Genomic DNA, 22,503 nt, shown 5'->3' with positions numbered 1-22,503 from the left:
ACACAACGGTTTACCACTAGGCGGCGTAAAGCTTCACGAACACATGGGAGGGAAAAAGCTTAGTTTTACGTTTGAACCTCCTGCGCCACCGTAGCTACGTACAAAGCATCGGGCGCGTACGTAAAGCTAAGCTAACTTCAGTAATTAGAATAATAAAAAGATATTTGTAAGTATTAGAGAGTGTGTGTTTCAATGGAAAGTGCTAAATACGTGTCTCAGAAAATCAGCAAGACGAGATGGCGTCCAGTCTCGTATTCGTCTTTGCAGCAGCCCGATATATTTGCGATTGGATCGTGGGACAACGAGGTTAGCAGCAGTTTTAATGAAGTCAAATTCAACATTAACCATGATTGTTCTTTGTTATTGATTTATATTTGCATTTTGTATCGATCAAAGTATGTAAGTAAAAGTTGTTGTAAATAGTGGGTTACTTTTCGCTATGTTTTTGTTGGATAAGCGTTGCTGCAAAGTTGCTAGATATAATTTTTGCTACTGTTGCTAGATGTATATTCATATATCTTTGGAATTTCTGATATTGTATGAAATCTTTTCTCTATCTTATAACAATATTACAGCACTAAACATTGCTTGGAATATTGTCTTAGCCCTAATTTGTGTTTTTGTTTATTATTATTTTTTTACAGGACAACAAGGTTTCTGTTTGGTCCATTGGGAATCTAGACGGTTCTGGTCTGGAAGATGGATATGAAGGAGACCCGCAGCTCATCTGTGAACATGAGCATGACGGGGATGTTCTTGACCTCCAGGTAAGACACCTGAAAGAAGCATGTTACGATCTTTAAATGGAGGGAGGGGGGGTTCCAAATTACTTTCCTGTGAAAAGTTACTTCATTTAACTTCAACTTTCTTCTAGTTTTTGGACCAAGACAGAATCGTCACAGTATCATCTACGGGAGCAGTCAACATCTTCCGCCAGGATCAAATCAGTCAGGTGCTGATAGATTTGCTCACATTTTCAGCAGTGAAACATAATTTGTTGTGTACGTTCTCCAAAGGCTGGACTGTCCTGAGACAGCATGTTGGGTGAACCCTTGCATGAAAGTTGTAACGTCTCTGATGTTGATTTTTTTTATATTTGCAGACGATGTCCATTTGTAAGCACTGGGATAGAGCCCACCGTTACCCGTGTGACAACGCTCCCAGCACTGGAGTCGCCTGCAACAGTCCTGAAATCGTAACGGTCGGTGAGGACGGCAGGATTATTGTGTTCAGAGCCGACCAGGAGTCAGTGGTTCGAGTCATTGGTGAGAAAAACATTAAACTCCTGCATAGGGCTGAGCGTTATCGTTTAAAAATCTCAGATCTTTTTCATACTACATCCAATTTGAATAGATTTTGTTTATTTTTTTCAGAAAAAGAAATTGTAAATGAGAGAAAATGTTTTCAAAAAGTGGCTTTCACTTCAGTCGTCCCTTCTGTTAGTAAAACGACAGAGTTTTAGGACCAGACTATTAGGAGTTTATGGAAACCAAAGGAAAATCTGAATTGTCCAAAAATTTATAAATTTAATGAACCGATTAAAGTCGATTTATCGCCCAGCTCCACTTTCAGTCCCCACGGCCTTTTCTTTTGAAACCCAGTCTTGAGTTAGGAGGAAGCTGCTAATTATTGTGTTGCTCATCCTGTGTTAGAGAATGCAGACAGCAGCACGCTTCATGCTGTGACTTACCTGAGGACAGCAGAGGTTTTGACGGTGAACTCCATCGGCCAGCTGAAGCTGTGGGACTTGAGGCAGCACAGCAACACGCCATCACAGATTCTATCTTTGTAAGATAGTTTACGCACTAACTACGTTTTATTCTACTTTACTTGCTTCTGATTAGACATTTTTCTTTTCCTCAACCAGGTCGAGAGATCGAGTGCCTCTTTACTGCGTTGACAGACATCCGAACCAGCAGCACATCGTGGCGACAGGAGGCCAGGATGGAATGCTCTGCGTCTGGGATGTGAGACAAGGGAACGTGCCCTTCTCTCTCATGGAGGCTCACTCAGCTGAAAGTAGGATTCATTCTCACATTATTTAAACATTTCAAGCACCTGGCATTAAGCTTGCTAGGCATTAGGTTTGACTTACAATCAATTATCTTATAGCAGACGCTTAGGTCTTTGTAATTTGGCCGCTGATGCAAAATAATGTTAAAATTGAATGATGTTTGTTTTTTAAATTCAGCATAATGAAAAATGATGTTATGGAAAGATGGTTGAGTCTCTCTATTCAATAAAAAGTTCAAGTTTTTAAGAAAATGGCCGCTTATCAACTAATCGTTAGTCTATGTATCGAATCAATCAACTTAACTCATTGATGATGACTTGCATCCCTTCTTGACAAATGTTGCTGATGTTTTGTGTCTTTGTTTTTTGCGAGCAGTGTGGGAAGTTCACTTCCACCCTACGAACCCCGATCACCTGTTCACGTGTTCAGAGGATGGATCGCTGCTGCACTGGGAGACTTCCTCCCCGTCCGAGATGCCCTCCTTTTTACAAGGCGAGTATGTTTTAGGATTGTTATACACGAGGCCAGGAATTAGGGCGTATTCTGTGCTTTTGTTTAGATGTAGTGAAAATATAAGATCACCTGCGTATCTTAATATTGCACAAAAACCTGGAGGTAAAAGTTGAACGTGGCTGTTGACCAGAATTTGAATTTTATCAGCGTTGGTGCCGCAGCTATTTATTACGCTGATGATAAATTGGCTGATCAGATTTTACACATTTAATCAAGCCACTTAAGCTTATCTCATCCGATATTAAAAACGCAAATAAGAACAGAACAGAATAAACATTTTATTGCTTGAAATACAGTAACATATCATTCCTTCAGTGAACGTTTGATTATTTTTAGCATCTGCAGCTAAAAGCGGTTCTAACGTCAACATGTGAACAGCTCAGCGCTTACTGCTCGACTTCGCATCAATATCTGTTTGTTTATTTAATAACTGAGTATTAATTTGAAAGCAAAAGGTGCTTAATAGGAGTATTATTTCTTTATTTTTACAGAATTTGAACCAGGTGAGGCTAGAACTATACCACATGAGGAGTTCTATATAATCAATCAATCAATCAAATTTTATTTGTATAGCACATTTCAGCGGCAAGGCATTTTATTTACACAAATTTACACATCTGTAAATTTATTTACACATCTGTAAACATGTTTTTTAAAACATGTTTACAGATGTTTGTTTTTTATCTTTAATTCAAAATGTACATTTTATATTTTTGTACAGTTTTGGCTTAATTACTGCCCTGCCTGTGATGTTCTTACAGCAAGTGACTTTTTTTAGAGTCTGAATATTAAAATCACCAGACGATTAATTGATTACTAAATTAGCTGGCGATTATTTCAACAATCAATTCTTTACGATCAATACGATTAATTGTTTCAGTTCTAGTCACAACAAGAAGGATAGGATTTTTCACAAAAACAAAGCTGGGAAACTGTTCAGATTAATTCATATATTATTTTATAATGTCTTGTAAATTTCTTAGACAGAAATCAGAATGGACTCTTGTGTGTTCAAGCTTTTCTAAACACCATATTCTTACAACACATTCACTTTCTTAAAGAATGTTTACGCATGTGAAAATAGAGATGCTATTTGACTGGTGAGTTTTACACCGGCTTATATCCGTACTGCAACATCAGCAGTAATCTAGGTCATATTTAAAATCCATGCTGTAAAACGTTGTATTTCTTTTTATCACCAGGCGGCAGGAACAGCAGCACGACGTCCCGCAGCGCCATGGCGCCCGCCGGAGGGATCCAGTCCATCATCAGCGCCTGGCTCTATGGAGACTCCAGTAAATCCCGGCTGGAGACGACGCACATGCTGCCCAGCCAGACGCTGTCTGTGAACAGCTTGGACATGCTCGGCCAGTGTCTGGTCTGTGGGACTGACGGAGAGGCGATTTTTGTAAACAGACAGGTCCCAGTTTAACAGAGCTGTTTGTGTGCGCAAAAAAAAAAAACATTTCCCTCATTTCAGGCACAACAACAGAGCCTGGAGTTCATTTATTGTCTCTCTGTTATTGTATTTTCATAATAAAAGATGCCAAAACACTGAATGGAGCCTTTTCTTAATTAGTGTGCATGGAAAATTCACATTTGCAGTGATTGATTATTATAAATTAAAGATTTTTGTACACCATTTCAAAAACAAATTTTGTACATATGCATTTAAAAAATGAGTAAATAAAATGACAAACATTATGAATTATCATTACTTTTTTCTTATCTTTACATCCATGGTTGATTTCCATTAAATCATTACTGTCAGTTTGGTTTATTACGTTAGTAAAGGTACCAAATACTCCTGTTATTTAAATAATTTGTTTTAACAAGATGCAGGTATAAAGGTGGTGAAAGGATGAGATGTGTGTGGAAAAGTTAGAAAAATAAAATCAAGAATCTGGCTACATTTCTCAAGTTTCACCTTTTAAATCAGCAATTTTTGTTCCTTCTAATTACACAAAAAATTAAGAGCAATTTGTTTATTCTGTTCTTTGCAATTCTGCTGTTTTTATTTAGATTTACCTTTTCACATGTGTTTTCATGTGGTCGGTGGGTGTCAAACTCCAGTCCTCAAGGGCCGCTGACCTGCAGGCTTTAGATGTGCCACAGGTACAAAACACTGGAATGAAATGCCTTAATTGCCTCCTTCTTATGTAGATAAACTCTCCAGAGTCTTGCTAATTACCTAATTATTCTATTCAGAGGCAGATCTAAAAGTTGCAGGGCAGTGGCCCTCCAGGCCTGGAGTTTGGCACCTGTGAAATGAATCAGTTCATGGATTTTTCTAATTACATGTTGATGTTGTTTACTTTTATTTATTAAGCCTTTAGTTTGTTTCATTCACTTATTTTATTAATTTTTTTTTTTATCATTTTAGGTATGCATATTTTAGTTGATCTATTTATATTTACATATTCTAATAAAAAAAATTCTAGATTTTATATTTGGATCAAATCATTCTTTGATATTTTTGTGCATTTGCCGTTTTTTGTTAATCAAATATTAATCGTTTTTATTTAACTAAAATGAATCTTAATTATCTTGCTTTAGGTTTTATCGAGTAAACAACAACAACGTTAGCGGAACTTTATTTTGAAAACCGGAAGCACTCTGTGGGGTTTGTATTTAGCCTTGAAGCTTGTACTTGTCATTCAGATATCAGGAATTTTAACACGACTAGGAACCAGCCAGCGGGGCACAACAAGGACGTTTAGAGTTAGAACCACGTCCCTCACACAGAGGAACCACCGGAACCACTGCTGGGAGCTGAAATAGGAACAGGTGCTTAGAAAAGCGGCAGCTACAGACAGACAGCGGTAAGTTGCTTGACGGGAGCTAACTGTTAAAAGTTCCGAGCTAGCAGGCTAACCTGTTGTATAGAGGCTAATGGACGCCTTTTCCACTCACAGGCCGTGCTGTTAGATTTCACACCGAGTTCAACTCATAATTTTAGTCACCGACAGGTGGTTAGTATGTTATTTGAACTATTTAGATATTTGTGACAACCATTATTGGCATAAAAGTTTTCCGACGGCTGAGAGTTGACGTTAAAGTCGCGTAAAGTTAGCGTGCGATGCTAACAAAGCTAATCAATTAGAAGGGGTCTTGGATCTTTAAAGAAAACTATTTATCTGAAAGGAGTTTTGTTAAATTTAAGAAAATTAATATACCTTAAATTGTGGTTTATAGATCCCAACTCAAAACAACAGTTTTTATTTGTTTTTACAGCGTAATATTTGCGTTCTGGTAAATGTTTATTTGTGTTGATTGCTCCTCTGTGTCTCATTTTGACCAACCTGTTTGGCAGCATTACATGCATGCTTGCTTATCTTACATGCATTTGATATTGGATGTTTTCAGCAGCAGCATGCAGATGTGAAGACAGACATCAGAAACCCTGATCTTCATCTCTGCGGTGGACAGGTGGACGTCTTCTTCATCCCTTTTCATCGTTCATATAAATGCTTGTACATGAGGAGAGCGGAGAAGCCCGAAGGACACAGACAGATGCGACCCAAAACGTTCCCTGCCAGCAACTACAGTGGTAACAGCCAGCAGATGCTGCAGGAAATACGGAACAGCCTGCGAAACCTGACCAAGCCCTCCGACCCTCCTAAAGTAGACCCTGCTGGACAAGCAAAGATGCTCCCTGAAGATCAGAGGCACCAGGGGCGCTCCAGCACCCCAAAACATTCCTACCACAAAGCGCTACAGGAGATCCGCAAGTCTTTGGTGCCTTTTGAAGTGACTGGTTCACAGAGTAATGATTCTACCACTTCTGGCCCTGATCTCAACAAGCTGGAACAACCAACTGCTGGGTTTGAGGAGGTAAGATATCCCTCACAAATGCATAATCTTATAAAGATTTGTGAGCGTTTCATTCTGTTCATACCTTTGTAATTGACGAGAATGACTTGGTACACTGTGTGTAGAGGGAATTATTTTGAAAATGTCAGGTATGCAATGTGAAGTGACAAGTTTGTACAGTTACGAGTACAAAAGAAGTTTTACATCTGACAATCACCTTTTGGTTTGCACGATATCCAAGTATGTAGAGACTCAAAGTGCATTGCAGATGTAGTAAAGCAAGAAAAGTTTGTTTAAAGCTTATAATAATGGTTAAACAACCTAAGTCAATATCACACTTTTGAATGTAACAGTAAAAACAACAGACTCTGAGCATGATCGCTTGTTTGAATTGATTTTCTAAACTAAGTTATGTTTATTTCGGCCTTCCTAGGGCAACAGCAGCCGTCGCGTGATTTACCAGGACTCGATGAGGGAGCAGATGGCTGCTGCCAACACCAACTCTACAGGCCTGAAAGCTCCAGGTATTACATCAGATCCACTGGGAACAGTGCAGGTTTTCATTTCTTTTATTTTTTACCCATACCTCCTTTTGATCCGGTGTCCATATTTAGGACAGCTGCTTAAAAAAGACAATACAACCGGTCACAGAGTATGGAGTAACACCACGGTCTTTAGTGCTGTGCTTTCACTAACGAGTAAAAAGAAAAAAACAGATGCATTTATTTTGGTATCTATTGGTGTTTTCCATGTTTTTAAAAGTTACACATTTAAAAAAAATCTAACTTTTAAAATGTATAAACGGGACTATAACATACAAATATAAAACCTGGATGAAAGCAGAACAAATTGCAACGACATTTTAGGGAGCAATGCCTCCAACTTTTGTGAAGAAGTCTGTTTGGTTGCGAAGTCTGAACTGGTGCTGAAACGATTAATCGGATTAATCACGATGAATTCATGATTAATCATTAAATGTAGTTAAAAACAGTCAGAGCAGTAATTAAGCCCAAACTCTATAATAAGAATATACATTTTACATTTAAGAAAGAAAAAAAACTTTCTGTAAATATATTCTACCTAGAACTCCTCCAGTGGCATTTTTAGCTTCACCTGGATCAAATTCAGTTAAAAAAAATCTTCTATTAAGCAAATTTTGGAATCCAATAATTAATTGATTAATCAAAGCGTAGTAATCAGATCATCCATTCACTGCATTCATGTTAAATCACGCAGGAAGGACTGAGCTTTTTGCAAGTTGATGATAAAATGGGCTGCACAGTGGCGCAGTTGGTAGAGCTGTTGCCTTGCAGCAAGAAGGTTCTGGGTTCGATTCCCGGCCCCGGTCTTTCTGCATGGAGTTTGCATGTTCTCCCTGTGCATGGTGGGTTTTCTCCGGGTACTCCGGTTTCCTCCCACAGTCCAAAAACATGACTGTTAGGTTAATTGGCCTCTCCAAATTGCCCCTAGGTGTGAGTGTGTGTGCATGGTTGTGTGTCCTGTGTGTCTCTGTGTTGCCCTGCGACAGACTGGCGACCTGTCCAGGGTGACCCCGCCTCTCGCCCGAAACGTTGGCTGGAGATAGGCACCAGCACCCCTCCCGACCCCACTGAGAGAAAAAGGGTGCAAGAAAATGGATGGATGAAATGGATGATAAAATTATTTTTTTAGCTGCATCCTCTGCTACAAAGAATTAGAGTAAAGAAATGCTGATAATTAACTTTAGGCTACAAAATGTTGGTTTTCTTATTTCAAAAATGTTATTATATGTTTCCTTCAAAGTATTTGTAATATTAAACTGAAAAGGCTTGAGTAGATTCATAAATAATCTGTAGAATGTGCCAAATATATTATTTAATTAATCGATTAGTTATCAGAATAATCATCATAATAATAATCGCCAGAATAACCGATTAATTGTCAGAATGATTGATAGTTTCAGCCCTACAGATGATGTTACCCAGGAAGAGTGAATGAAATCCACCAGTGTGCTGAAGGCTACAGAAACTGGATCATTTTTATCTCTGTAAACGTTTTGTGTTTGTGTGCAGGTCCGTCTCACATGCAGCAGGCTGTGCTGCGGAGACCAAGTTGGAAAGGATCCAAGGAGTCCCTCGCTCCTCGAATGGGTCCCCTGGTGGTGGACGGCATGATGTACCGCTCTGACAGCCCTGGACCGCCTCCCGTTTACCCACAGGGCCACTCTGCTAGCAACCAGAGGGTGAACCCTCCGCTGCCCCCTCAGGTGCGGAGTGTCACGCCCCCTCCGAACCGCAACAGCATGCCTCCCACGTCATCCTGGGAAAGTAACCCATCCACCAAGCGGTACTCTGGAAATCTGGACTACCTCCCTCCGAGGATGTCTCCGGTGCCCCAGGGCCCCCGGCCGGACATGTATCCAAACATGAATCAGCCTCAGAATCAGCGCTCTGCACCCCATAAATTCACCTTTCCTCCCACCTGGACTCAAAATGGCTCCGCTCAGCCGGACTACATGCAGGGAGGCAACCGTCAGCCTCCGCCGCCTTACTCCGTAAACAGCCGACAGGGTTCCAACGAGCCCCAGCCTGCTTCGTCTCCTTCGTACCTAAACGGAGGAAATGTCCCTCAGTCCATGCTGGTTCCCAACCGGAACAGCCACAACCTCGACATGTACAACCTGGCTCCTCCTCAGACGTGGTCGCAGCCTCCTCTGGCGTCCAGTCAGCCGCACTCTGCGTCCGTCACCAACATCAACCAGGACTTGTCGCCGTCGTGGCAGCACAACATCCCGGCTCGCTCCAACTCCTTCAACAATCGACCCACTCATTCGTCCAGCTCCCAGCCATCTGCGACCACCGTCACCGCCATCACGCAGACACCCATCCTGCAGCCGGTGAAAAGCATGCGCGTGCCGAAACCCGAGATGCACACCGCCGTCGCTCCAACGCATCCACAGCGGATACAGCAGGTTGCACCGTCGCCTCCTGCGCCTGCATATCCCGACCCGCAACCTGCGGTTTCTCAAGCGCCTGTCGGCGGGGAACCCCCCAACTATCAGGGTCCGCCGCCACCGTATCCCAAACACCTCCTCCCTTCGCCCGCCCCTCCGGCGTACAGTGCAGGCAGAGACGAGGCCACCGACGAGAGCAGCAGCGAGAAGGGGTCAGAAAGCAGCGAAAGCTCGGCCGCAGCCGAAAAGAAGATCACTACGTCGCCCGTCCCGGTCCGCCGCAACAGAGACGAGGAGCGGAGAGGAGAATCGGGAAGAATCAGCCTGTACTCCCCTCAAGCCTTCAAGTTCTTCATGGAGCAGCATGTAGAGAACATCCTGAAGAACCACCAGATGAGGATCCGCAGGAGGAAGCAGCTGGAGAGCGAGATGCAAAGGGTAAGAAGAATAAATTAAATATTTTTCTACTTTAAGCTTTTTTTCAAACCTTTTGTCCACTTTTCAGGGTGCGTACTGTTGCTTGAAATCCATGAAAATGCATTTATAAAATTATTAGAGTATGGCTGTTAGATATTTGGCACCATTGTTGTTTTATTCTTTATTGTTATTGGAAATGATTTTCCTGGCCAGTTTCCCAGTTTTATTCTCAAAATTATGGCTTAAAATATGTTGTAGTGTCTTTGCAAAAGGTAGAAATTTTAAATCCATCAGAAAAAGGAATGATTTACAAGATTATACTAAGGCTGAAACGATTAATCGTGATTAATCGATTGTTGAAATGATTGTCTGTGCTCTTTTCAGGCTTTGTACAGATGTTTGAAAATCTTAAAAGTTTGAAATTCAATTAGGTGTTTTCAAGGTTTGGAAAGTGCTTGATATTTAAACGGCACAGTTTTGTTTTTAACTGCAGTTGAAACCAGATATTTTAAATAAGGCTGAAAAGATTAATCGTGATGAATTGATTATTGAAATAATCGTCAACTAATTTAGTAATCAATTAATCGTTAACTGGACAGGCTCAAATAAGGGCTATTTGTGGAAATACCATATTTGTATGAGTAATTAAACTCAAACTTTACAAAATGTTCAAACATATTTTATATGCTAAAGTTATGAAAATTTGGGATTTTTAAAAATTAAATTAGCGTTTTGTTCTCAGACCAGTCAAGTGTGTGAGGCATTTCAAAACATAAAACCTGCTACAGTTTTAGTTCACCTTGTCCCTGCTATGCAGAGTACTGCCACAAGACATTAATAAGTAATATATTTTAGTTAATTTGTGCTGTTTTTAACTCCATGTGGTGCTGGAAACGTTTGAAAACTTACCGTGAAGAATGCTTGAATTTTCCTGAGAAATTGTGCGAACCCCGTCTTTTCTTAGCTTTCTTTCTCTTCTCTCTCTCTCCCTCCCTCCTTGCTGTCATTAACAGCTGATCTAAAAGGTAAACGTATCTTTGCTGTCCTGTATGTGAACACATCACTTATTCAGCAAGGTGTGTAATATCTGTGTGTTTACTGGAAGCATGGTGGCTCTTGTGCACGCATGACATCACACATCTCATCAACTGTGATGCTTGAATATTTACATTTTGGGTCAGAATGAGTAAAATACAGTTGATTTAAATAATTTCAGCTGTATTTTTAATGTATTTATTGGTTATTTGCACCAGTAAAATGCAGCAATCTGGCCTTTTCTGGTTGATACTGATCAACAATGTTCTTTGAGGTTTGACCTTTTTATTACTGACGTTTTAAGGACTGTAATCATCCAAAATGAGGAAAAAAATGAACTGCAGCAAGTTCAACAAAATGTTTTTGGTAAACTCAGAAAAATGCATGCTGTTGGTAGATGATGCTTTTATTAAACCACTGACAAAAAAAATCAGATTTTTGAATGTTTGATCTGCAGATCAGGGAAACATTAACTAATTGAGTCTCTAGTTTTAGGGCTAAAAATAACATTTCCAATTTTTTCACACCAGATCCGATTTCAGATTTTAGTCAATTGTTGTTTTTTTTTCCCCTTTTGTGAGTTGGACGACAGAGTATTAGGGCCAGGTTACAATGACTTCTGTTTAATTTATAAGAATGTAGTCATAATAGTAGCAGAGTAAACATGCAATTTCAGCAGAAGAACATCTTAAAATTACAAGAAATGTCAGTTTAATCAGACAAAACTAATAGTTATAAAGGTTTAATGCGAGTTGCTCAGTTTCTGTTTCATTTCTTTGAAACTTGAGCTTCTGAAAACAATTTGTTCCTGACATGTTAAAAGATGAAGTATTTTCTTATTTGTAAAACCAACAAAAAAAGTATAACTTCACAAGATGCTCAGCATTTATCATTTTATTTTTTGTTTCAGATTTGTTATAAAATGACTTAATTCTCCTAATATTATGACTAGTAATACTGTCGGGTTTTTTTTAGCATTATTTTTGCTTTATTGTAAGACTTTATTGTTTTACTGCAACTGTATTATTGTAATATTATGACGTAATTCTCACAATTAAAAAATTGTAACCTGGCCCTAATATTCGTAAAATAAACAAGATGGCCGCCCTCTGCATGCTGACATCACTCCAAAGTATAGAAACCCAAATATCCAGATTTTTCAAAAACCTGACAAACTGCCCAGCTCTGGCTAATATATATATATATATATTAATATATTTGAATATAATATTTTATTTTTTTGATGCTGTTTTGCGTCTAACAAAATAACCCATTCAAAGTATTTTTCAGTTCCAAATCTTCGTCAGATTTTAACGAGTTTGTGTCTTAGGTGGGTTTGAGCTCAGAAGCCCAGGAGCAGATGCGAATGATGCTCTCTCAGAAGGAGTCCAACTACATCCGCCTAAAGCGAGCCAAAATGGACAAGTCCATGTTCAAACGGATCAAGACGCTCGGCATCGGCGCCTTCGGAGAAGTGTCCCTGGCGAGGAAGGAGGACACGGGGGCGCTGTACGCCATGAAGACTCTCCGCAAGAAGGACGTGCTGCTGAGGAACCAGGTGGCTCACGTAAAGGCCGAGCGGGACATCCTGGCCGAAGCCGACAACGAGTGGGTGGTGCGTCTCTACTACTCCTTCCAAGACAAGGACAACTTGTACTTTGTCATGGAGTACATTCCCGGCGGGGACATGATGAGCCTCCTCATCCGGCTCGGCATCTTCAAGGAGGAGCTGGCTCAGTTTTACATCGCGGAGCTCACCTGCGCTTTGGAGAGCGTCCATAAGATGGGCTTCATCCACAGAGACATCAAGCCTGACAACATTCTCATAGACGGAGACGGACACATAAAGCTGACGGACTTTGGGCTCTGCACCGGTTTCCGCTGGACACACGACTCCAAGTATTACCAGAGCGGTGGGTAACATTCCTCTTCACCTGATTTTAAATCCATAAAGACCAGTATATTAATCAGCATTTATAAAATTAATAGTTGATGGTTGAGGGATATTTGGCGTTATAGTTTCTATTACCCTTTAAAAAAGCCTGCTCAGTTATTAGAAGTGCAATAACCTGGCTTTTCATGTCAGTTTTCCCAGTTTTTCTTCTCAGAACTATAATATAAATTATGCTGCAGTGCACTTATTAAAGGCAGAAATTTTAAATCCATCAGAAAAGGGAAGGATTTATAAGATCGTACCAAGGCTGAAACGATTAATTGGACGATTAATTGATTAATTGGATTACTCAAATAGACTTTTTAGGGTTGGTTCAGGTGCTTGAAATCCTGAAAACACCAAATTGCTTGATGTTCAAACTGCACAGTTTTGTAATTAAACTCCAACCTAATACTTGATTAAAGGCCTAAATTACAGTAGAAACCAAATATTTTAATTGGAACAGAAAAGATTAATTGTGACTGATCGATTATTGAAATAATTGACAACTAATTTAGTGTTTTACGGTTTGTACTGGTTATTGAAATCCTTAAAAATGCTTGAATTTAAATTTGGTGTTTTCAAGGTTCAGAAAGTTCTTGATATTCAAACTGCAACATTTTGTAATAAAGTGCAACGTTTGATTTTAAGTGGAAACCAAATATTTTAATTGGGCCTGAAACGATTAATCGTAATTAATAGATTATTGAAATAATTTTCAACTAATTTAGTAAATAATTAATCGTTAACTGGAGTGTACAGACTCAGAAAAAGGCCATTTACTGAAAAAATATTCAGAGCAGTAAAGCCTAAACTGTACAAAATAAATATCCATTTTGCACTTATAAATGCAAAATATGTATAAAAAGAAAACCTTTATCTGTAAATGTGTTTTATCCAGAACTACTCCAGTGCTGTAGTTTTAACTTCGCCTGGTTCAAATTCATTATAGGAATTATACAATAGACAATAGAATGTTTATTTTCTTATTTTGAAAAGGAATTTCATTATTTATTTGCATCATTTAATGTATTTATAATATCATATACAAAAGACAAAGTGGTTAAATGCAAAAAAAAGTAGAATTTTATCTGATTAATAGTTATTTGAGGTGTAGATTGTACCAATTTATGCATCAAATCATTAACCATTAATTTTAGTCGGGTACATTAAACTCAAACGTATCAAAGTGCATATTTTTGGTCGATGTATTTATTAAGTTTTTTTTAATTTATGAGCTTTAAATGGAGGAAAAAGTCACCAAATTGAAGATCCAGTTTAATTCATGTTTACACCTATAAATAATGCAAAACATAAAAAAAATAAACAATTTTCATAAATCTGTGCTTAAGGAACAAATTAACTCCATTTTATTTCTGCTTGTAGGTATTTAAAATACAAAGAAAATATAAAACCTTTGCAGAAAACGAGATGTTTCTTTGAGTGGAAAATTTGTGATAAATGAAAAAACTGTATCCAAGTTTTCAACTCTGACGGAAACTAGATCTAAAGTAAAATAATTTGCATTTATAGCATCGTTATGTTATGCAAAATCTATTTGTTTTATTTAAAAAGTCCTGTTAGTGTTTGTGAGGGTAAAAGTGGCTCCAGTGTAAAGCACTGTGACTGGAAAAGATCTTTAGAAATTCAGTTCAATTACCATTTATCAGGAGAGCATTTTGGTTCTCTGCAGTAGGGTATAAAATAATATTTTATAAGAAGAAGAAAGAAAATAGTCTTGGAAAATGTTATATTTATGTTGCATTATATATTTGCATTCCTTTCTGTGCTGTTAACAAAAACAAAATAGTAACATAAACCAAGATTTCATTATTACAAAAAGTAAAACTATTTTTACAATGCATTAAAGTCTTTAGGTATCTCTTTGATTTGTTTTTTTTTTTATTTTAAATAAAGTATCTTTAGAATCAATATTGCCGCCAACAATCACCATCTGTTTTTCTGCAAGTAAAACGGATATAAAAAATAATCTGAAAATTTCTATAATTTGTTGCTTTAGAAATTAAACAGATACTTATCTTTCTTTAAAATTCTGCAAAATACAGTTGGGTGGATATTATTATATTGACCTGAACGTCTGATTAATTGCATTAAACAAGTACAACATTTTTCTTGCTTGTTTAGTTAATGGTACATGCCAGAAATTCTCTTAACCAATAAAAAGACAGCAGGATGTGTGACCTCTCTGTAGGGGATCATGTGAGGCAGGACAGCATGGACTTCAGTAAGGATTGGGAAGATCCAGCCAACTGTCGCTGCTCCAACCGACTGAAGCCCCTGGAGAGGAGAAAGGCCCGGCAGCACCAGCGCTGCTTGGCCCACTCGCTGGTGGGAACGCCAAACTACATTGCTCCAGAAGTTCTTCTTCGAACAGGTACTGACTAGAATATTACACAGCAATTAACTTACAATTAATTGTCGATTAAGTGTTTATTAGATTAAAATTGCCTCCTGTAGATAAACGTACAATGGCCATTTAGACCTTCTTTTAGTGTTGTAGTTTGACTTCCATCCAGCAGAGGGCGCCGCTGGTGATTCTTAAGCCGGAGCCGTTGATTCAGAAACTATAATGGCGGCGGGACTCCGGAAGGGAGAAGAGAAACGGTCGAAACGGAATCCGTTGTGTGATACAAAATGTACTTTATGCGGTTCTGATTTGAAATATAATCACCGGATGATGTCCTGAAGTTTCACCTTGTAGCGCTCATTCAGACGAGCTGCGTGACGCAGCAGCTTGTAACGTCTGCTTAGACCTTTTTTAGTGTCGTTTTTTTGGCCGCCATCTAGCCGTTGATAAACAAATATGGCGGCGGGAATCCAGAACGGAAAAGAGAAACGGAGTTTGTTGTGGGATGTAAAATGTACTTGCTGCGGCTCTATTTTGAAATATAAATACTCGTCAGGCTCTTTAAGTTTCACCTCATTCAGACAATCTGCGTGACGGATTAGCGTCAACTATTTAGTCAAAAATGACTGACGGAGAAGTGATGGGGATAAAAATTGGAACATGATAGAAAATACATGACGCCAAGAAGCACGGTTGACTTAGGACTTTATGGAGCGAAGTATGCTAATCTGAGTGTTTCACACATTTTATTTCTTTACCGTCTTTTATTTTTCCTTTCATCAACTAAAGAGGTTTCTGTTTTGTTGTATTTAAAACTATCCAAGATTAATAATGTGAGAACATCAATATTTTGCCGCACTTTGTCACACTAATCATAATGCACAATTAGTTCACAAATTTTCCATAATAGTGGTCAAAACATTGCTAATTCCCACCTGCAGGTGGCGATATTTTACTTCTATCCCACTGCTGCTTCAGCTTTACTTGTCAAGCTATTGTTTGTCAGTGTGGAGAGTAAAAAGTCCCACTTACTGTCATAAAAAGTACAAATATTTTTACATGTCTTAGTTCATTTCTACAAAATCATTTATTTAGTGATTTTGATTGCAAAACAATCACAAAAATAATCAACGTGAAAAGAATTTCAATACAATTTAATTTTGTATGCAGACAGCTATCTATTATTGTAACAGTTTGAGTTTTATCAATACATTCTGCCTTTGAGAACATTCATAATCTTGACATGGCCCAAAATGAAAATGAGTGAGAAATCCCTGCATTAATCAGTAACTTGCATGTGACTGATATCTGCTGCAGGATACACCCAGCTGTGTGACTGGTGGAGTGTTGGTGTCATCCTGTATGAAATGGTTGTGGGACAGCCTCCGTTCCTGGCCAACACGCCGCTGGAGACGCAGATGAAGGTATGCCGGTGCTGCTGCGCAGCGTCCTGCAGCCGCAGGGCTTGATGTCTCTAATGTCTGTGTTGTTGACACCAGGTGATAACCTGGAAGAGCACGCTGCACATCCCTCCTCACTGCAAGCTCAGCCCGGAGGCGTCAGACCTCATCGTCAAGCTGTGCCGCGGCCCAGAGGACCGCCTGGGCAAGAACGGCGCCGACGAAATCAAAGCTCACCCTTTCTTCAAGAGCGTCAACTTCTCCAGCGACCTCAGGCAGCAGGCGGCGCCGTACATACCCACCATCGCTCACCCGACGGACACGTCCAACTTCGACCCGGTGGAGCCAGAAAAGCTGCGCAAGAGCGACGACGAGAGCAACCACAACGACACGCTGAACGGTTGGTTCCGCAACGGGAAGCACCCCGAACACGCCTTTTACGAGTTCACCTTCCGCCGCTTCTTCGACGACAACGGCCACCCCTACAGCTGCCCCAAGCCCATCGAGTCCGAGGGCAGCGAAGAGGACGAGGCGGAGCTGGACGACGCCGAGCAGGACAAACCTGGCCGAGACCTGGTGTATGTGTAGTCACTGGTCGCATGCTACGGAGACACGGGGACATTTTTTATTTCTTTTGCATTCCCTCGCGTTAAATTTGCAAACACACCTTGTTTTTCCTCATAAGGCGTATTTGACAGTCCGTGTATCCACTGTAAAAAAAAAAAAAAGCACAATTTTGCTATTACAGCCTTTCCATTTAATAAGACATGGAATTAAAATCATGAGTCATCAAAAAACAGAATTCCTACATGGAAATAAAACATAGGAGAAAGACGTTCAGTATTCATGATGCCACATTAACTGACTGCATATATTATTACAAGGGAATGCAAAAGAAAAAATGTTCCCCATGTCCTCCAGGGGGCGCAGTAGTATACAGACTCTTAGTAGTAGTTGTGTGTGAGAAAGGGGGGATATGCCAGATGAAGCATTTTAAACCTTGAACATAGGAAGAATATTTTTGTCGGATCGTATCAGAATATGATCGTAAAACCAGATTTAAACGTTAAAACGGAACTGACCTGGAGTCAGTTTATTGAAAACTGCTGACCTTATTCCCTGAGGGTATCACTGAGATCAAATAAAAACTAAACTAAACTGTTATTTTTACCGTTTTATCCACAAGAGCACTAACTAATTAAACACTGTGTGCAGCTTATTGACCTAAATCCTGATTACTAGGATCACAAAACCTTAGAAAGATTCACCAAGAAATCAGCTGTTGATGATTTTCAGATTTATGACTCTGACCGAGACGTGCTTCATAATAGTGAGAGAGAGCAAGACTCTCAGCAGATAACAGGAAGGCTAAACAGAGTATTGCTCCGTTTTATTTTTCTAAGTGTTTAACTTGCAGTTAGGACATTTATCACAATAATTTGTTGTATTTATTCACATAAAGCACTGCAAAACAGAGCACTATAAATGTATTTAATCTTATTTCCTTATTTTATTGATGCTCTTATGAAACCATGACGGGAACAAATGGTAAACGTCACAATCACAACCATACCAGGTTCTTAACATTTGTAAGGATCAGTCAGTTTGTCGTCATAATGATTTGTTGAAACTATGTTTACAGATTAATGTTAGAATAATTTCCCCACCTCTGGCACAAAAAGATACAGATCTGTTTTATTAAGGGAAAACATACATTTTAGTCATTTCTAATAGAAATGGTTAAACAGTTTATCATATATTAAAACAGTAAAATCACCTCTGTTCCTAGTAAAGTGACAATATTTTCTCCAATAACCCTAAAAATCAATATCAGAGAATGAGAAATTTGTGACTTTTGCAAATAATTTTGTAGTTTAAAAGTGATTATTTATTTCTCTTATGCCAGTGAGGAGTAATTGATGTCATTCCTAAAGATTTAAACTCAGATCTTTAGGTCCTCAGTCTTGTTGCTTAATCCAGATTTTAATTTGTCACAATTTCTCTAAAGAAAAAAGCATTTTAAGCCTGTTTGTGCACATCAATAGTAAATTACTGTTACAGAATCAGATCTGCCTGCATGCAAAACTAACGGCATCAATTAGTAATTCCATTTTTAATGTAAATATTTTGAAGTTTCGACCAGGGTGACAACTTATCGCAACCCCCCAGTAAAGCCTTAATTTATTGACGCTAGTGTAGATGCTGCTCAAGTCTATTTTTTTTAAGTCTTAATTTATATTGTAGTTTATTGCGAAGGGGATTGTAGAATTGTGGTTGGTATAATTCACAGGGAAAATCACTCTAATTAGTATTCATTGCTGTGCCTTTTTGAGTTACTTTTCACCACATATTAAGACTGGCATTTAAAATGAGTAGCTGTAGCTGATTGTACTGCAGTAGGTTTGTTTTATTTTTCTAATTTATCTAAAATGTATTTATAAATTAAGTTGTACACCATGGATGTAAATATGTTCTCTTCCCTTTAAGCTGATTTTTTTTCCTCCCCTCTTTTTGGGCAGGCCCTCTTCTGTTAATATGTACTTTATTTCTGGCACTAATTTACAGAACGCTGTTTTAAAGTTTGTTTTAGGTTTCATGCTCACATCTCAACCAAAGCACTAAATAAGGGTTTATTTTTTTCTTCTTTTTACCAACTTCAGAAAGTAACAGTAATGACTTTTTTATTTTATTATACTTGAGCACTTAATTACTGCAATCTTTGGTCTGAAGTTTTACTTTAGTTTAAAAAAAAAAAAAAAGAAACACTAAAGTTACCTTATATTTTGTTTTTCTGCCCCGCTGTATTTTTTCTGTGTAGGAAAGAATATCTGAATGTAGTTTATTGATTTAATAATGACCGTCATTCTGCACTGGTTTTAATTGAGAGAATTTTATTTTTGTGTACATTTTTGCTCAGAGGTTTGGGAAGAGGGTAATAATAAAAAAATAATTTTCATACTTGGCTTTCTCATTGAACTGAGTGAAAGATGTTTGAACTGTTATGATTTGTACAGTTTTAAAACTGAAAATCAAATACAAAAATTAAGAAAAGTGATGACAATTATCTAAAATGCTAATAACTATGCTGTAAAACTATTGGAATTTAAATGGTTCATAAAATTTGGAATAAATCACAGTAAAAAGTCCATGTATACTCAAGTTTAAAGTAAATGAAAATATTCACATTTCTCATTCCTTCATATACAACCTTTATGATCAAGAAAGTGTCCAGCTTTCTTGTGGCAAGGGTGATTTAAATCTACAGTTTTTTTTGTTTTTTAAAAACTAGATTACGGTTAGGGATGTAAACGATCTACTTAATATTGTCAATTGATGGTTAGTTAAAATCAGTCCAACGCTTCTTTGTGTTGTAGTTTGGCCTCCATCCAGCAGAGGGCGCCGCTGGTCATCCTTAAGGGGAGCCATTGATGAAGAAACACAAATGGCGGAGATTTAACAGAAAAGCAAAGGCAAACAGTCGAAACGGATTCCTGTGTGGGATGCATTTTATGCAGTCCTGTTTTGAAATATAAACACTCGACAAGCTCTTAAAGTTAAATAATGTGAGGAAACCAACATATTTATTCAGTCAGGATTTAAATCAGCATATTATGAAAAATTAGCTTTTTATCTTATGGGTAAACGGTCGGCTCTCCTGATTCAAGAGAAAACTTTTTTTTTGAGAAATTGGCCTCATTTAATCGAGTCAATGGATAAGCTCAATAGATAATATGGATCCCTAATTCCGGCACATTTCAAATTCAAATAATTTTAGTAATTCAATTCAAATCTTAGATTTATGACACAATGGTATATATTAGTGTTCATTCAATTCGTTTTTTTTTTTTACTTTAAAGCAAGGGTTTAAGTTTAACAGCCATATTTTGGACCAGTTTAAAAAACCTTTTCACACATTTGGGCTACAGGAAGGTATGCTCATGTACCGTACACCTGGATCGATGTTCTGCCTGTTGTAGGCCAGCAGATGGCGCCACCGACTGAAAACTTCACTCCGACCTCGGCTAACTCCTCACTCTTCCTCCAGAATCGACCAACTTCATTTCAAAATGAAAGGAAAACTTACCTTCATCTGGAAAGAAGACTTGGTTCTAAACCTGTCCCAGTTAATCAATGAATGATTTAATCACATGATAAATTATTTTTCTTTGATAAAACACCATTTTATGGTGGGTGACATCCTACTGGGTGACATTTTTCAAATTAACGTTTTCTAGTAAGGTTTGCACCTTTTTAAATCAACATCTTAAACTTGTACATTGGTTCTTTTGTGTAGCTACAAAAGGTAAGCTATTAAAAATGTTAAAATATAAACTTTTTTGAGTTCACAACAAAGTCATTTATTTATGAATGAAGTTTGGACTAAAACCAGTTATGAAGATAATTTACCAAGTGGGTGTTCTGGTTAGATGAGTGTAAATACACTCGAGTCACATGAAAGAGCTGAAAAAGATCAACCTACATTGTTATATCAATGTTTATACTTTTGTACCATTATACAATAATGTTATTAAAAATTGCTAAAGTTGACTAAAACAAAAACCCAGTTTCCAAAAGCAGAAGTCATTTTTAATTTAAAAAATGACTTAATTCTGCACCATAATTCATAAGTGTTGTCCCACTACGTTTCTCTTGGCTGTTAATATACATAATTTCATTTTTAATAACTGACCTGGTTAAATAAAGGTCGATTGAGAAACGTACACCTGAATTTCTATTCTACTGTAAGAGCTACAAAGAAATCAATAGTTAAATGTATTAATGATTTACAGCTTTTATGGCTTTTCACAGAAGACTTAATTAGGATATACAGCCCAATTAGATTTGTCAGATAAAAAATAACCTTCAAACAGGTATTAAAAACACTTTTCATAAAGTCCACATTTCTGTTTTTGTGTTCTAAATTTAAATGTTTTTCAATAGATGTTAGAAAATCTAATGAAAAGTTACTTTTACAATAATGTTTCTAATTTATTGAAAGGGTCTGCATCTAATTTAAAAAAAAATGCTACACAACTTATCTTCATAATTATTTACATTGCACAAAGACGTCTTTTTTTCTGAGTTTTTGATAAGAAAAGGTGCTGAAGAAAATAGGCTCCCGCCACCAGGGGGCGCCAAGTGACAATGGTTTGTATATTTGCTTCAAAGAACCGTTTTTATTGCTGGTACAGATAAAAGATTTTGTACCATTAAGGACAATTAATAGAAATTTATGAAAAAAGTAATTTTAATTTAGTGTGCAACTATGTTTAATATTTATTAAAAGAAATAACCAGTATTCTTTTCTTAATTTTCCTTTTAATATGATGGTTTTGTTATGCAAAGTTGATTTAAATGTATTAATTGATCAATATATGCAAAAGGGGTTCACTAGAATATAATTTGTCCCAGTCGATGTTTAACTGAAGGTTCAAATAACATTTATGTACAACAAATTACTCACAATATTGCAGAGTATTAGGACCAGGCTAAGAAAAAAAAAATTAATTACAAGAATAAAGTCGTAAAGTTAGAAGAAAAATGTAATACAAGAATAGTTGTACGACAGTAATTCAACGTAATACGAGAGTAAAGTCGTAATACAAGAATAAACTGTCGTACGACTATTTTCATAGTAAATTGTGATGAGAATAAACTCAATATTACGATGATAAAGTCAAAGTGTCAGAATGAAGTCGTAATAGTATGACAATAAGTCGACGTAATACAAGAATAAAGTTGTAATATTAGGAGAATAGTCGTATACTATTTCAACGTAGCACTTGGTAGTATGAAAATAAAAACGTCATAATAGTAGAATAAACATTAGGAGAGTATAGTTGTGCAATTAGTCAACGTAATATGAGAATAAAGTTGTAAAAACAGTAGAATGAAGTAAATTTATCATGACTCCAACACTAAAATATTAATTAAAATTGATAATGTTGAGCATCTTGTGAAGTTATACTCTAGAAATAACTTTTTTCTCATAATTTTACTACTTTCTTCCACTTTCTTCCTGTATTTTGGCTTTATTCTTATAATTAAAAAGACCAACATAAGGACCCAATACTCCGT

The 22,503-nt window shown here is 37.5% G+C and overlaps 2 protein-coding genes across 3 annotated transcripts; both read left to right on the top strand.

Annotated features, from left to right (window-relative positions):
* The first annotated feature begins 4 nt into the window (after positions 1 to 4).
* nup43 (nucleoporin 43) lies at positions 5 to 4,086 on the top strand. The gene is made up of 8 exons (XM_008397310.3): positions 5 to 306; positions 645 to 767; positions 875 to 952; positions 1,103 to 1,265; positions 1,653 to 1,788; positions 1,868 to 2,019; positions 2,390 to 2,506; positions 3,730 to 4,086. The coding sequence occupies exons 1-8, from the start codon at positions 193 to 195 to the stop codon at positions 3,957 to 3,959; spliced, it is 1,113 nt and encodes a 370-aa protein (XP_008395532.2). The 5' UTR covers positions 5 to 192; the 3' UTR covers positions 3,960 to 4,086.
* A 1,054-nt stretch (positions 4,087 to 5,140) lies between these two features.
* lats1 (large tumor suppressor kinase 1) lies at positions 5,141 to 19,381 on the top strand. Of its 2 annotated transcripts, none has more exons than XM_017302348.2 (8): positions 5,141 to 5,349; positions 5,897 to 6,361; positions 6,774 to 6,864; positions 8,392 to 9,710; positions 12,055 to 12,637; positions 14,870 to 15,052; positions 16,343 to 16,449; positions 16,525 to 19,381. In XM_017302348.2, the coding sequence occupies exons 2-8, from the start codon at positions 6,005 to 6,007 to the stop codon at positions 17,011 to 17,013; spliced, it is 3,129 nt and encodes a 1,042-aa protein (XP_017157837.2). In that variant the 5' UTR covers positions 5,141 to 5,349; positions 5,897 to 6,004; the 3' UTR covers positions 17,014 to 19,381. The 2 variants fall into 2 exon arrangements, with proteins under 2 accessions (XP_017157837.2, XP_008395531.2); XM_008397309.2 differs by having other exon boundaries at positions 5,894 to 6,361.
* The last annotated feature ends 3,122 nt before the right edge of the window (positions 19,382 to 22,503 follow it).

The sequence above is a fragment of the Poecilia reticulata genome, chromosome 21 (assembly GCF_904066995.2).
Source record: "Poecilia reticulata chromosome 21, P_reticulata-male-v2, whole genome shotgun sequence".
NCBI classification, from domain to species: domain Eukaryota; kingdom Metazoa; phylum Chordata; class Actinopteri; order Cyprinodontiformes; family Poeciliidae; genus Poecilia; species Poecilia reticulata.
Note: the sequence above shows the minus strand (reverse complement) of the source record. Positions and strands in the feature narration are given on the sequence as shown.

Coding starts and splice junctions, on each gene's coding strand:
- nup43 (XM_008397310.3), top strand. CDS start 193: ATGGAAAGTGCTAAATACGTGTCTCAGAAAATCAGCAAGACGAGATGG. Junction 307..644: donor TTGGATCGTGGGACAACGAG/GTTAGCAGCAGT, acceptor ATTTTTTTACAG/GACAACAAGGTTTCTGTTTG. Junction 953..1,102: donor GCCAGGATCAAATCAGTCAG/GTGCTGATAGAT, acceptor TTATATTTGCAG/ACGATGTCCATTTGTAAGCA.
- lats1 (XM_017302348.2), top strand. CDS start 6,005: ATGAGGAGAGCGGAGAAGCCCGAAGGACACAGACAGATGCGACCCAAA. Junction 12,638..14,869: donor CTCCAAGTATTACCAGAGCG/GTGGGTAACATT, acceptor ACCTCTCTGTAG/GGGATCATGTGAGGCAGGAC. Junction 16,450..16,524: donor CGCTGGAGACGCAGATGAAG/GTATGCCGGTGC, acceptor TGTTGACACCAG/GTGATAACCTGGAAGAGCAC.